Source organism: Melopsittacus undulatus, chromosome 10, assembly GCF_012275295.1.
Source record: "Melopsittacus undulatus isolate bMelUnd1 chromosome 10, bMelUnd1.mat.Z, whole genome shotgun sequence".
Classification (NCBI taxonomy): Eukaryota; Metazoa; Chordata; class Aves; order Psittaciformes; family Psittaculidae; genus Melopsittacus; species Melopsittacus undulatus.
In genome coordinates this window covers 33,947,192-33,961,916 of record NC_047536.1, presented here as the reverse complement: position 1 = coordinate 33,961,916, position 14,725 = coordinate 33,947,192, and the positions used below count along the sequence as shown (strand labels likewise).

Below are 14,725 nucleotides of genomic sequence, written 5' to 3'. Positions count from 1 at the left end.
AATATTCATCAGTGCACAGCTAAAATCTTCCTGTCATGCTCTTTGTCAGATCTAGACATCACAGAGCAATGAAGCACTGGTCCAGGTAGGGCTGGTGGGTGGAAGCAGTTCTCTTCTGGCATTGGCTACCTTGTGAGCAGCATCTCCTCCCATTGACTGGGTGTGATGGGTGAGTTTAGGCTTTTGGGATTAGCATAGAACAGAACAGTTCAGTTGGAAGGGACCCACAGTGCTCATTGAATCCAGCTGCAGGTACACTCATGAGCATCCCTGTAGTGGTTGTGGTGCCAGCAGTTGTCCAAGGTGCTGCCCTGATGCTGGCAGCCTCCCAGACCCCCAAGCAGGGGAAACTGATAGAAGTCATCCCAGCCCCTGGAGCTGATAAACCCCAAGGTGCAAGGAAGGAAGCAGGTTCATTGCAGAAGGTTGTTTGCAGTGTTGCTGTCTGGTGTCATGATGAGTCAGTCTAGCCCTCAAGCTTTGGTTTAAATGCATTTTCTCTTATTAAGCCTTCTCAGTTGTGCAATGAGACTTGGCTGCCTTCTCTAGGAATATTCCTCTGAAGCAGTCAGTTCTGTCAGTAGGGATGGTGAATAGCATCCCTTTTCTGTGAGGGAATGAAGGCTTGCAAATGTTAGAAGGGGTTAGAACCATAATAATCAGCTGGAGAAACAACAATATGCATGTGCTGCAAGGGATTGCCTCATTGATGCTGGGTTTTGTCATAAAGACTGGTGCCAAGGATCTCATGGCTTTTATGTGTGTCTGAGCCCATTGTAATGCACAGGTACTTCCATAAAAGAGAGGTTGTTCTGTTTCAAGTCCCTGCTGCTTATGACTGCAGAAGATGCTTCCCAGTACAAGAGAGTAGTCTGGCTTGCTGATGTGTAGAGTGTCATCAAGAAGTGTCTTAGAGGAACTGTATTCTGGTCTTTGTGTCTCCTGCTTCAGAGATGTATGTTTGTCAGTTAGTTGGGCATTTGCAGGAGGTAGGCCAGTTAGATTGGTGTTTATTCTGTGGCACTGAAACTGATGTGTGGGTTTCATGGGGGGGCAGTAACACATGGATACGTGGGTGACTACCAGAATTGCTGGACACGGTAACGTGGTTGTTGAAGGTATTCACTGTTCTGTGTGCTGGCAGAGTTGTTCGTGTGTTGCTTCCATCTGAATTCCTGTGCAGTAACTCAGGTCATGCTGTTTCCTGAGGTGTTTTCCTGTCTTCACAGCAAGCTGAAAACAAACCCAACCCAACAGAGAATAAGAGGGCCCGAGCGGCATTGTACTTAGCAACAGTGAAGAGCATCCTAAGCAAAGAGAGATACAAGCTCTTCACTATGGCTCTTCAGGACTACAAGCTAAGAGATGACTTCATTGCTGTGTTAAGTCAACTGAGTGCTCTCTTCATAGATGATAAAAATAACCATGTCTTGTTACGAGGTACGATGGCATCCCCGGTGTCCTTATGTGACCTTTGTCTTTATTAAATAGACTTGGGTACTTTGGAGGGGGTTTAGATTTAAAGTACAGATCAAGCAGGATGATAATCATGAGCATCCATTGCTTTATATCCCCATTTATCTCCATGCTACCTGACCTAAAAGTCCTTCAATTGTAAGTTTCTATGACATTTACTACCAGTTGTGAGCTAATTTTTCTCCTCTTTCCCCATCTCTTCCTTCTCTCCAATGGAAGATTTCTACCAGTTTATTCGACCTTATCATAAGAAGCAGTTTCATGAAGCGTGTTCCAGTCTGACTGGAGAGGGCTGTGGCTACAAACCTGAGCACGGCCTCCCATGGGAAGAGCAAGACCTCACAACCCCGAGCATAGGTGAGAAGCCTGTTTCAGCACCAGGCAGCTGCATCATTTGATGGCCTTTACCCAACTGTAAGAGCAAGATGTGCCTAATATGTAGCAATGTGAGGATGGAAGCCAATTTAGTTTCATCAATATTCAGCTCTTTGCTCTGATTCTCTTGCCTGCCTTCCCCTGAGCGTACAGAGAGCCTGAGCATTGGTTACTGTATAGCTATTCTACTGTATGATGCCCATTTCATTTCAAAAAGGAATTAAAGATCTATTTTAATAATGATTCTAGTCTGTGGATGTAAGATCTTTGTGTGCGTCATCTTTGCTACCCACATAGTGCCACCAGAACTGTGAACAGGAGGGTGATGATGGCCTCACAGAGCCTGTGAGGCTTCTTTGAAACCCTGGAACAATAAAGCCCTGGATGAAGGAGGTGTGAGCTCAGCCTCTTGTATCAGAGGAATGCACCTACATCTTCAGGTGTCCTCTGTATAATGTGGCACTCTGAAATGCACTGTTCTGTGTTATTGTTCCAATGTTCACTGCTAATGCACTGGGTTGATTTAACAGAAGAAGAAGAGAGTCAGCAGGAAATGGACTTCTGGGAGGAGTCAAGTGCTGAGCTAGATACTGAGCTCGACCTGAAGCAGGGAGGTTTCTGCTTGCTAACATGGCTGTGTAGTGCAGGTAACTTCATGTTAAATAAAGCTACAGTCGCAAGGTAACATGTTATGTTTGATGTTGTCACTAAGTCCTCCTGGTTGGTATCAATGTCTTTTGTGCTCACCTGGCAGAGAGCTCTATTGTAGGTAGAAGTGATGGTAATTTAGCATTTTCAGCAAGGATTGTACAAAATGAACCACAAAAGCCATTAAATTAAAGCCAGGTCGATAGGAAAGAAAGCAGCTGAAGGCAGAATTTGCACTGAGGACTGAGCTGGCATATGTCAGGGAGGGAAGGGTGAGTTAAGCACAAGCTTCCTGCTTGTCCATGGGTTGTGAGGGAGCCATTTAAGGAATGTAATTTCAGATGAGGTCAGTGTGAGTCCAGGTATGAAAACAGTTTTGGTTTGGTATTGGGCGCGCTGGTTTTCTGTAGAAACAGAGACCAGCAAGTGTATCCTCCCAGTTGCACGTATCCCTCTGACCTCCAGTCCTGTGTTTATGTAGGAAGTCAAAGGCTCGGTTGTGATTTGGTCACACATCTTCCTAAGAACAGCTGGGAATTTCTTGTGTTTCTAAGGCAATGAGTAGTAGGGCAGTTGGGCAGCTCAGACCTCTCTTTAGAAGGCAAAGAACAGGCAAAGGCTGATCCTTTCTTTACAGACAACAACTAAAAAGCTGCTGTTTAGTGGAAGGCTTGAAAGGTTTTCGTGCCTGAAGCCATGCTGCTTAATTTGCTTTGATTTCCTGTTTTCTGTGGTAAGAACATTTGAACAAAGCCACCTTGTTTTGAGATTGGTTTTTGCAGAAGCTGCTTTCCCCTCGAAGTAAATAAGAAGGTACTAGCAATAAATGTGTGTGCAACCCTCTGTTGCTCACAGGAGTGTGCTCCTGTGCTGGTGTCAGCTGTTAGATATGCAGGAGGAGATGCTGATGGTCAAATTCACACCCAGGGTTTTCCCCTTTCAGGAAATGGAACTAAGCCCGTCTTAAAACTGCCTTAACTTCTCTGAAAGTGCCTTTAGTGAAGAATAAAGATCTAAATGCCAAAAGATGAGGCTGGTTCATTTCAATCGGTTTCTTAGCATATAAGTCATCTGTATTTGCATGCCTGTACTATGCAAACCAGAGCTTTTCCCTCTAAAATGTGTCAGAAATCAAAGACTGTTTTGAATAGAAGTCTGCTTGGCGTTCAGCATAAGGCTCACAGCTGCCCCTAACCTCTGTTGTCCTCCTACGTTGCCCTTGTGCTGTCTTGTGTGTGTAATTTCAGGGGTTTTGAGGCTGTTTTCCTGTTGGGAAACAGCACAGACACAGGCAGATGCAGACTTGCCTTGTCTCCTGTTAATAAGAGGTGACAAATCTAGTCTTCAATTGCTCTTAGCAGGTTACTTACCCTGATTTATTGCTGACTTCCATGTGCAGTCTCTTTGTGTCACCTCCTCATTCTCCAGTGACCATCTGACACATTTCTCCATCTAAAGAGCTGAAAAAAGCCCCTCCAGACAATGCTAAAATCCATCCCTGAACTCGATTACTCAGTTCCCAGGCACAGACATTGACTCTGTGCCAGAGGGAGGTGTGTGGCTATGCAGGCAGTGTTGGAGTTACCACTTCATAGTGGTCCAGGAACCCCCTTCTGAATGAGAAGCTGACACAAAGGAGTGGCTCAGGTCCTCCCTAAGCCTTGCTTATGTGTGCTTTCTCTCTCAGAGTACCCTGCTGCTGAAGCTCCAAGGCGAGGCACTGAAGAGCCTTCAACCTCTACAGCACATCAGCAGGAGGTGCTCGAGACCCGCTACCTCAAGGATATGAAGATGGCTCTGGATAAATACAGTTACCGCCGTGTGTATGATGCTCTGCGAGTTTACAAGCAGACAGATGAATACCAGGCTCTGGAATGGGTGTTAACAGTCCTCGCCGTTGAAAAGCCAAGATACATGCGTGTCCTGCAAAGTAAGAGGTGTTTTAAGCATCACTTGTATTCAGTTGGAAATAGGATGGAGGTGCTGCGGCCTCGTGCCAGCAATGACCTTTTGCTGGTCATTAGTTTGCAAGGTCTCTACTCTTAGGTAAAGCTTCCCTTCAGCACAGCAGGTAAATGGAGCAGCAGGAAAGGTCATAGAATGAGCTAGGTTGGAAAAGATCTGATGTTCAAAGAGAAAGAAATGGCAAGGTTATGAAATCTTAATCTCTGTTTGTTCACTTAGAAATTGGCCATTAAAAACCTGAGATAAGACCTCAGTAATTCCCATCCCAACCCTTGCTTAAGCTAACTTCAGTCAGATGATTTCATTACCTTTTGTTCTCCTTAGTTACTACAAGTGGTTGCTGTTTCGACGGTACTGGCTATTGAACTGACTCAGTTGTATTGTCATGACCATTGATTGCTCTACTGGTGCTAAGGTCTTGGATCACTTCCCAGTTTTGGAATAAGCAATCACTCTTTCAATTCACTATTCTTCTAAAGAGCTTTATCTGGGAGTAGTTACGGAACTGTGTCATAATTTAGGACCTTTATTGATCATAGTAATCTTTAAGACTGATACTTACTTTCTCAGAAGTGGTTTGGGTTGGGTTTTTTCCTTTCATGGGTTTAATGATGAAAGCATTTAGGAAGCTGGAAGTGTTCAGAAGTTAATACTGGGCTTTATTGTTGAAGAAGGGTCGTGTGCTGGCCTTGGTGGCCTCTGTGTGCTGGCCTTGGTGGCCTCTGTGTGCTGGCCTTGGTGGCCTCTGTGTGCTGGCCTTGATGGCCATAATGAACATGTCTTGTGCTATGTAACACCCCAGTTCTACCTGCTCCCGTGTCTCTGGTGTGAACTCCTCTGCAGGAGATGCTACAAGCCATATGCTGGGAACTACTGATGCTGTTTCATTCTGTGTCTTCAGGGAATAACCAATAAGTTTTCCACTGCCCTCGAATAGATGTCAGAGTCTCCATGGGTTTAGGAAAGAGGTTTTCTGCTGCATTAACTACTTGGATTAGTCCTGCCACAGCAAAGAGTGGGAGGGGAATGAACTGGGTGGCACCGTGAGTCACAATCTCCCCCTGGAGCATTCCTGCAGGGAATTGATGTCTTTACCAGGCAAATTCCTTGACCTCTGAAGACTGTGGCAGACATTGCCTGTGCTTGGCAGCAAGTCACAGTCGGGGCTTTTTAGAGTTTCTGTATTCTGTGTTGTGAATCTCACTGTTGTCAACAGTAAGAAACCACCTTTCTGAGAAAGGCTTTTCGGGTGTTGTGTGTACACCTGATTTCACGAGGCCAGTTTTCAGGTGAAGGGCTGGGTCAGGTGTTTGTGCTTGGCTGTAGACAACTGCAAAACTTCAGGGGAAGTTGGGATTATTGGTTCTAGTAAGGAAAACCCCATAGTTATAAAAGCCACGAAACCAGGAATGTTGGACCAGCCTGAGGATGCTGAGCAGTATGGCTGATGCTGTTCTGCTGCCAAAGTATTCCTCCCTTCCAAAGCACGGTGTCTTCTATGGCTGATGCATTGACTGTGTTTTCTCCTGGACAGGAGCTCATATGCTTGTACGTCCTCATCACAAAGATGCTTTTACGGAGATATGTATGAGCTTGCCTCATGTGGGCCATGACGAAAAGGAGCGCCAGAAGATACGTTGGACATGGGACAGATGGCAGACCGAGAACTATCTCGCTGCAAGAAGAAACAAGCACATCCAAGGTTGGGAATGAACATTGTCAATTCATAAACAGAATCTAGGTTTTGATGGTGATGGGTAAGGTCCTTGCATGAGGTGTGGAGAGGAAGATCAGGGCAATGGGCTGTGTCTGAATTGCCTTACACTGTACACCTCTTGGGTGTTTAAACACAATGTGAGATGGGAAGGGCAAGGAAAGGAGAAAAATCAGGTCTAGTGACAGCTTCTTTCAAATGGGAAGTGTGTTATGGGTGAAGGCAGAATCTGCACACCGAGGTGGGTTGGGAGCAGGTGTGGATGGAGATCCATGCTCTCTAGGAAGCATTTCCACAGAGCTGTTCATATGTGTTTCCTTCCTGAGAAAGTTGGGGCTGTTCAGCCTGGAGAAGAGAAGGTTGCATGGAGACCTCATAGCAGCCTTCCAGTATCTGATGGGGGCCTATAGGGATGCTGGGGAGGGAGTCTTCGATAGGGACTGTAGTGACAGGACAAGGGGTAACAGGTTCAAACCTAAACAGGGGAAGTTTAGATTGGATATAAGGAAGGAATCCTTTACTGTTAGGGTGCTGAGGCACTGGAATGGGTTGCCCAGGGAGGGTGTGAATGCTCCATCCCTGGCAGTGTTCAAGACCAGGTTGGACAGAGGCTTGGGTGCCCTGGTTTAGTGTGAGGTGTCCCTGCCCATGGTAGGGGGTTGGAATTGGATCATCTTAAGGTCCTTTCCAGCCTGAACTATTCTGTGAGTCTATGAAGGGTCCCTCTCAGTCATAAAGGCTGTGTTAGCATCAGAAACTTCTGTTACCAAGCAGTACAGCATTAAAAACAGTTATTCAAAGGGTGATTTTCTTCTGTGCAGTGAGAACTTCCCTCTAATTGTGCTTTGTGGAGTCTCTGTTTGGTGTCCTGTGCATACATTGCTTTGTATGCTCATTGTCTCGTTTAAAACCCACATCCAGGCACTTCTGGGGGGACTTGGAGGAACACTTCCTCATCCTATAACTGGAAAAGACATCGTAAATCGCACAAAGGAGATGCCTCTGGAACAAGATCACCTGCAAACTATCCAGACCCGTTTTACGATCCTGAATACTGGGAGCTAGATGATGGTAGGTATAGGTGAGATTTGTTTGGATGTAATTCCTTAACAGGCAGAAATAAAGAGATGAGAACCCTGCTAATGCTCTATTCAATGGGGCCTGTATCTGTTCAGGCGCAGTGATAATGGGTTTGCTAAGTAGAAGTTGTGCTTTAGAGCCCTAGCATATGTCCTCTCAGAGCACATCATTGTTCCTATCACAATGGTGTCAGTGTTTCCTGAGAACTTAGGGATCCTTCTCCAACTTCCTTGTAAGGTGAGCATGTCACCTCAGCTTCTAAATGGGGATCTGAAGCACCAAAGGCTGTGTGAGGTTATGTGAAAGGCATAATGTAGCAGGGCAGGTGCTGCACTGGTGAGGTCATTCGTGTCATTGTTTTCTGGGCTACACTGGAAATGGGGATGAATGGGTTTACAGTGAAATGAGAGGAATTAAGTCATTTTCTGCCTTTCTTTCTCTGTCCCCTTCTCCCTGCTCACCCTCTGTGTGTTCTAGAGGGATACTTCTGCAGCAACTGCCTACGTACGAGTAATTCACCTTTGGAATGTCCAACCTGTTCCTTCAACTGCTGCGAAAACTGCTGGGATCGTTTCTTCCAGGTGATCTCCTTTATTGGCTTCATTCAGTCCTGAAACCACAGGTGAAGTTTGTGCTTTCCAGAGCCACATGGACAGCCCTGGGAACGGAATTCCTCCTTATGGGGGTAACATCCGAATCCCAATGGGAGTTTTCCCACTTGTTTCATGATTTTCCATGTGTTCTGCAGTGTGATTGGAGGCAGAGCTCTGCCTTAAGCTCTGGGTTAGGGTTTCATTCTGAGCTGCCTCCACTTGTTTTCCTGCCTAGAGCTATGCAGGCAACAAGCTGTGGAGTCAACCTGGGTGGTTTTCCTGCATCTGAGCCTTGGTTTTAGGGTTTGGGGTTTTTCTTGCTTAGTTTCATGATCTTTCCCACCTAAAAACCTACTGTAAAACACTGCCATGAAATGAGGCAAATCAGGTACAGGCTGCCCAGGGAAGTGGTAGAGTCACCATCCTTAGGGGCATGGTTTAGCAGTGCTGGATTAACCATTGGACTCTATGATCTTAAGAGTGTTTTCCAACCCAAATGATTCTATGAATGTACATTCTAAATTCATGCTCAAGCATCTCCTGTGTTATGCTCTCCTTTGGTTTCCCTGGCTGAGTAAATGGGTGGATTTAGGCAAGAGGATGTAACTGATCCCACTGATAACAAGAGGGTTGGTAGAACACTGGAACAGGCTTTCTGGAGAGGTGGTTGATGCCCATTGGAACATGCTTTAAGGTTTGTTCAGCCTTGAAGTGGTCCGGCGGTTGCAATGGATGATTAATGTGGGTCCCTTCCAACTGTTCTATTCAGATTTGAATCCAAAATGGTATTTGGGGAAATGAGTCATTCCCAGTGGGTCATTAGATGTTAATGACTTCCATACTTGCCGCTTACCCGAATAATCTTGCTAAGTACAACGTGGGATGAAGTTTCACTGTACGAGGTGATGGCAGAGGAAAGTATCTGTGTTTTCCTTAGCAAGGTGAGTCAGAGCTGTGCTTTGTGATAGCACCCCCAGCCCTGCGAGCTGCATTCACCCTTATAAACTGAGAAGACAGATGTATTTTGAGGTGAATAATCACAACATAATATCAGGCTTACTGAGTCAGAGGAAAGGTTGGGCTAGCCCAAGCCTTCTGTCTCTGACAGTGGCCAGAAGAGGATCACTAGGAAGGGATGAGAGAACATTGGCAAGCACAAACCATGGTTCTGGCAGGTGAACTCTCAGCCCTGAAGCTATTCGCAGCACAACAACTCTGATGCATTTTGAATACAAAGGGATGTGTCATCCCTGCCCTACAGGAAGTACTTGTACAGCGTAGTCAAGTGTTATAGAATCGTTGGATAGTTTAGATTGGAAGAGACCTTTAAAGGTCATTTAGTTCAACCCCACTATGAAGAACCACGTCATTTTCTATTGTTACATTGAACCTGCTTCTTGCTAGTTCAGTTAATGCCCCACCTGCTTAAGATGGACAAGCAAAACACTCTTCCAGTTCTTAAATGCCCTGTGGATACCCTGCCCTTTTGTAAGTGCACCTTTGGAGTCTCACCAATGCTGTCACCCATTTGCCTCCTTCATAGACAACAGATCCCAAAGCCCTTATTTCTAAGACTGGGGTTTTATCCTTATGCTTTGAACAGCAACCTGTTGGGCATGGGGGATGTAAGAAGCATCTTCTCACCAGCTGAGACTTCTTGCTCTGCTGTCCAAGGAGTCCTCAAGGCTCAATATGATGTTCTATAGCCTTTGTTATGGAGAACATGAAGCAATGTGGTCTTTGTCACCTACACCTATGACAGACCATTCTAGTGGTGAATGGTTCTTTGCATACACTAATGTTAGTGTACTTGTGATATGGTTTAAGTGTAATGCAGTTAATGGAAGGTCAGATGTCTTCTAGTTTGGGCTATTTCTTGATGACTGCTGCAGAGACATCTCCCAATGATGAGGCACAACTTTCCTCTGCTTGCCATGCAGATGGGAAGGAAGAACAGCCTGGTTGACAGCACAGGATTGCAAACAGGAAGGAGGTTGTTCCCTGTTTCCCTGAAACCATTCCCAGAGGAGCCATCCCCTTCACTTCCATCCCCATCCCTACCTGTGTGTTGGTTGAGTGTACAGCTCCGTGGTGGCCAAGGGCTGTGTTTGTTGACTGGGGTGCCTTTATCAGGAAATGAGCCACCCTGTTCTTTATGTCTGAGCTCGGAACTCATCAGACACCCTCAGGCTTTTGGGCTGGCTTGGAAAACTCATCTCTTGTTTGCTAACATGTTACTCACTGTGTTTCTTCAGCTCCAAAGCCCTTTGGTGCATGTTGGCCTATGAGGAAGTGACTAACAGGCTGTCACTCACACTGCAGCCACTTGGGCCTTGCAGATTGTGGTTCTTTGCCTATTTCTTTTATTGACATACCTTAGTGGTGAATGCATTTGGAGGAGCAGACAGAATTCCCTGCCGCTGGAAGGCCGTTAGAGGGATCAGTGCTGGTGCCTGTTGGCTCAGTGTCTATGGAGAAGCCTTGCAGAGGTTGTACCAGCATATGCTGCTTTTGGCTTGAGTTTTCTGTGCAGGGTCTACTGCTGTTTTCCAGTGCTGAAGGGCATTATTTACTCATGCTCTTTTTTGAGACATGAGTTACTCTCATTTGGACCATCTTAATATGGGTAAATAGTGTGAGATTTCACAATCACATCTTACATTTAGACTATTCAGAGCTCTTGGACAAATCACTGCCTCCTGGGAGGTGAAGTGAGTTTTCCTCTCCATCCATTAGTTTCTAGAGTCAAAATACAAGTGCCTGAGCCCATCTTCTGTTGCATAGATGTAATTCCCTCCCCTTGGGAAGCCTGCACGGTGCCCTGATGTGGGTAACCATTGCTTCAGCCTACAGAGGCAGTTTTCTCACAGAGATTTAAATACACTTTCACCATCTCACTTTTAAAAAGAGCATTTTGGTTTTACCAGTGATGGACAAGGTATAAAAAGAATGGTTGAGTTTTACCTGCAGATCAAATGGCCAAAGAGCAGCCTTTAAACTTGAAGCTGAGTGAAGAAGCAAACTGAAACCTGACTGGAGGAACAGTTGCTTCATGTCCCCAGGTCTTCTGCTGGTAACTGAGGAAAGGTGTGGGGTTGGTGTGAAGAAATCAATGTCCTTGGTTCCCTTACAACACTCCTGGTCATGATCACAAGTTGGGTATACCCAGGAGGCCGTTTCCTTCTCATCTGTGCAAGAGGAAGCAGGAGTTCAAGGAACTCCTCATTCATCTTACGGGATTGTCCTAGCAAGAAGAGCATTTATGCTCCACAGCAGCTCCTGCAGGCTCTGTATTTCCTCATTCCAGTGTTCCAGCCTTCCAGCTATGTCATAGCTCTATTTAATGAAGGCAGCCGCTGTGAAGTGTGTTGCTACTTCACTGGGAGGTGTCCTTCTTCCTTTCATTCCTAGTAATTAAACACCTGCGGGTTGACACTGCACTCAATAATAGCAGGTAGGGTATGTTGGGGACTGCAAAGTGACTGGTGCGGCTCCTGCTTCACATCAGAGCCTTGCAAACGTGATGGAGAAGTGTAACCTATTTACCTGTGTGTTTTGTTCTTCTCTTTATTTAGCTGGCAAGGAGGTGCCCATGGTGCTGCTTTTTTCTGAGGAAGAGGAAATTGGTCCTTCCCTGAAATTGGGCCCTCATTTCCCTGAATGGGCAAGTACTTGGTATCAGCAAGGAGAGATCAGTGCACTCAGGCTGAGCAGAAGCCAGAGGGAGCTTCATTTAAATCTCTTCGATCCTTGCTGTGCACCAACATGTACCATTTCCTCCTGCAAAGGTGATGGAGTCTGAAAGGTCTCTCCACAACCACTGGCAGGAGATGGAAGCCAAAGGTTGTTCCCTGTTGGAACGAAGAAGGTTCAGTTCTTTATTTCAGGTTGTAAGTGTTCCTGTGGCCATGTTAAGTTGAAGTTTTATGCCCCAGAGGTGGCTGTTATTCATGGGCCCTGCAGATAATCCCAGCTCCTGGAAAATCCCTGAGCAGCAGCACTGGGATGGAATAGAGATGGCACATGGGGAGGCCAAACCATCCCATCACCACAGTGGTGTTCCTGGAAGAAGTGAGTCACGTTCACCATTTGGTGTTTGGCAGCAGCTGCTGTCTCCATAGCAGAGTATAGCGAAGGGGTGATTGTTTTACACACAATCCAGTGCTGGATAATGACCAGAACCACCCCCCTTGCCTCTGCTGTGCTCACCAAAGCCCAAACTCCTTCCACCATGCTGGGAGTTCTGAAACGTGCTTCCAAAGAGGCTTTATTTCCTGCTGGGGGCTGGTATTTCCATTGTGTTGTGTGAGCTGATGTTTAATTCCCAAGGAGGGAAAGGAGCAAACCAGTTTAGGACTTTCAAGTTAGATGGGTTGCAAGAAAGGTCCTTAAATAGCTCCTCTCTGAGTTGTTGAGTACAAGGGGTCAACCCAAGCTTTTGTATGACCTCAACGTTCAGTTGCTGCTGTAAATCGAACTCTAAATAAACCATTTTTGTTGGTTTTTGTTCTATTTAAAGAAGAAATAGTCATTTTTTATTAGGTATAAACCCATTGGGGCTGGAGCCAATGGCCCCTCAGGGAGGAAGTGGAAAGGTTTTATACCGGGGGGGTTTGGATTCTCACTTGGGGGTGAGTTCTGTCATGACCAAGGCACTTCACACAGCTTAAATATGTCCTTTCCTAGGTCTAGGGGTGGGTTTGCTCAGCTGTGGGGGGATTCCAGGCCATGGGAAGCTGGGAAAACTCTGTTAATAACTGATCACACAAGCTGCATGTCAACAGGTTCTTCTTTCCCCTGGTTATAGAATTCAAACCTGGAGTCTCTTCACATCTCATAGTTGCTGGATATTAGTCCTCATTAAGATGTTTCTTTTTCCAGTTTGGAATCCATTGAATAATGAAACAATGAGAGACACTGTGCCTCTTAAGCACTGAAGTACTGGATAAACGTGTGTATCCAGGTCTGGCCTTGCTATCTGCAGAACAGGAAAAGTGATGGTTTTATGTGAAATGGGAGTTTTCTGTACTAGATAAGCTAATAATTAGAAATAATGACTATTTATACAGGAATTAGGGTCATTTGGGACTAATGTATATCCTGACATTTAAACCTGCGAGTGACTTTTACCTTCTATCCACATATCCACTACTCATAGTAGTTTAGGGCCTGAAGACAAGATTGAATGATGCAGAGGAAGCACTAGAGAATTGAAATGTAGCTAGGACAAATTACAGTGCAGTCTATGTAGGTATAGATGTGTAGAACTGGAGATGGTTGGGGTCAATGGTCTCAAGCAGGCAATAGTATTAACCTCTTCAAAAGGCCATTGAGTGTTGTAGCGTGCAGGCTGCATTGGGGTTAATGATGGGGATGCCACAGTTTGGAGTGAAGTCATGCCAGGATCACAGAAGGCAACTTTGTTCCCCACAACCAAAGCACCTCCTGAAAGGTGCCTGATTTGATTTGTCAGTAGGGGGGTTCCTGTTGAGGCTGCATTTCTGCAGGTTGTGTCCTGAGTGTTCATCATCATTAGTTCCCATTTTGAACCAGCATCGCAGCTAATAGAGCATTACAGAAGCTCCTATAGACCAAAGGATGCTCGCAGGGGGAGCAGCTTTGGCTGATGCTGATGGTTTGCAGTTGGTGGCTTTGGAGGGATTTGGATTCTCTGTGTGGGATGAAGCCTCACAACTACTTCCAAGCAAATCCTATCTGCTGGATGCTGGGGTTCAGTTCTCAGCCTGGCAGTCAATGGAAGGGCAAGGCTGGGTGTTGGGAGCAGTAAAACGCTGTTAGTGATAAAGACAGTTCGGTGCCTTATCTATTGTGTGAGGATCTCTCCTTGGGGCGAGCTGCAGCTTCTGCTTGTGCCACTGGAGGGAAACCCCAGCACGGGACGTGAGCTCTGAGCACATCCAAAGGCAGCAGAACGATGGCGTTGTTCAGGTTTGCCTATTGGAATCAGCTGCCATGGACTGCAGGGATGCTGTTGGATCCAGCCAGACTAACTGAAACGCTTACAGAGGTACGTGTGATCTGATGGGACAAACGTTATTCCATCCTTCTCAGCTGGAATAGTTTCCTACCTGTGCTTTTCCTTTGCTACTGGAGCTGGTTTAGTTCTGGAGACTGTTCCTACCTGGGACTGTGCCTTCCCTAACTGACCCCAAGCTCTGAAATGCTTCAATATCCCCATCAGTGAATCTCCCATGGAATTCATTTGGCATTGGTCTGGAGTTGGTGCTGTTCCCTGGTGCAGTGGGGACTGCACCACAGCAGCTCCAAAGCCTGCATCCCTGCTGCCAGTGTCTCTCAGGTGGATGCAGATGTGTACAGGTCTGGATGGGAGAGCATCCAGCCTGCAGGGGGTTGTCTTTTGGCTTATGTGCTCATCACTTAGCTCTAGTTTTATAGCAGGGTTTAACAGCTCTGCCATTGCTGACCTGTCCTGGTGAGGTTTGATGGAAGTTGTACCCATCAATTCAAAACAGAAGGCAAGATGCTGCAACCCTGGCCAGTGACGAGCAGCCAGGCTGCTATATGGGATTGTCCTGGCCAGTGATGAGCAGTCAGGCTGCTATATGGGATTGTCCTGGCCAGTGATGAGCAGCCAGGCTGCTATATGGGATTGTCCTGGCAGTGATGAGCAGCCAGGCTGCTATATGGGATTGTCCTGGCCAGTGATGAGCAGCCAGGCTGCTATATGGGATTGTCCTTAGCCAGGCTTTGCTGTAAACCCAAAGGAATTCTGATCCCGAGGGCAGGTCTTAAGTCCTTTCAGATCTGCCCTTGCAGGTCATTTGGTGTCACTAAACAGCAACCCCATTGCCTGTTAGGAGAGTGGTTGTGCTGAGGCATCCTCCCCTGGTTT

The 14,725-nt window shown here is 46.2% G+C and overlaps 1 protein-coding gene across 1 annotated transcript in view; it reads left to right on the top strand.

The window, feature by feature from the left end:
* RTEL1 (regulator of telomere elongation helicase 1) overlaps positions 1-12,210 on the top strand; it is a 40,146-nt gene extending 27,936 nt beyond the window's left edge. The window contains exons 29-36 of the mRNA XM_034066921.1: positions 1,230-1,440; positions 1,696-1,833; positions 2,382-2,498; positions 4,187-4,429; positions 5,999-6,166; positions 7,100-7,249; positions 7,736-7,839; positions 11,427-12,210. Coding sequence (XP_033922812.1) covers positions 1,230-1,440; positions 1,696-1,833; positions 2,382-2,498; positions 4,187-4,429; positions 5,999-6,166; positions 7,100-7,249; positions 7,736-7,839; positions 11,427-11,489 — 1,194 coding nt within the window. The 3' untranslated portion in view covers positions 11,490-12,210. The remainder of the gene's footprint in view (positions 1-1,229; positions 1,441-1,695; positions 1,834-2,381; positions 2,499-4,186; positions 4,430-5,998; positions 6,167-7,099; positions 7,250-7,735; positions 7,840-11,426) is intronic.
* The last annotated feature ends 2,515 nt before the right edge of the window (positions 12,211-14,725 follow it).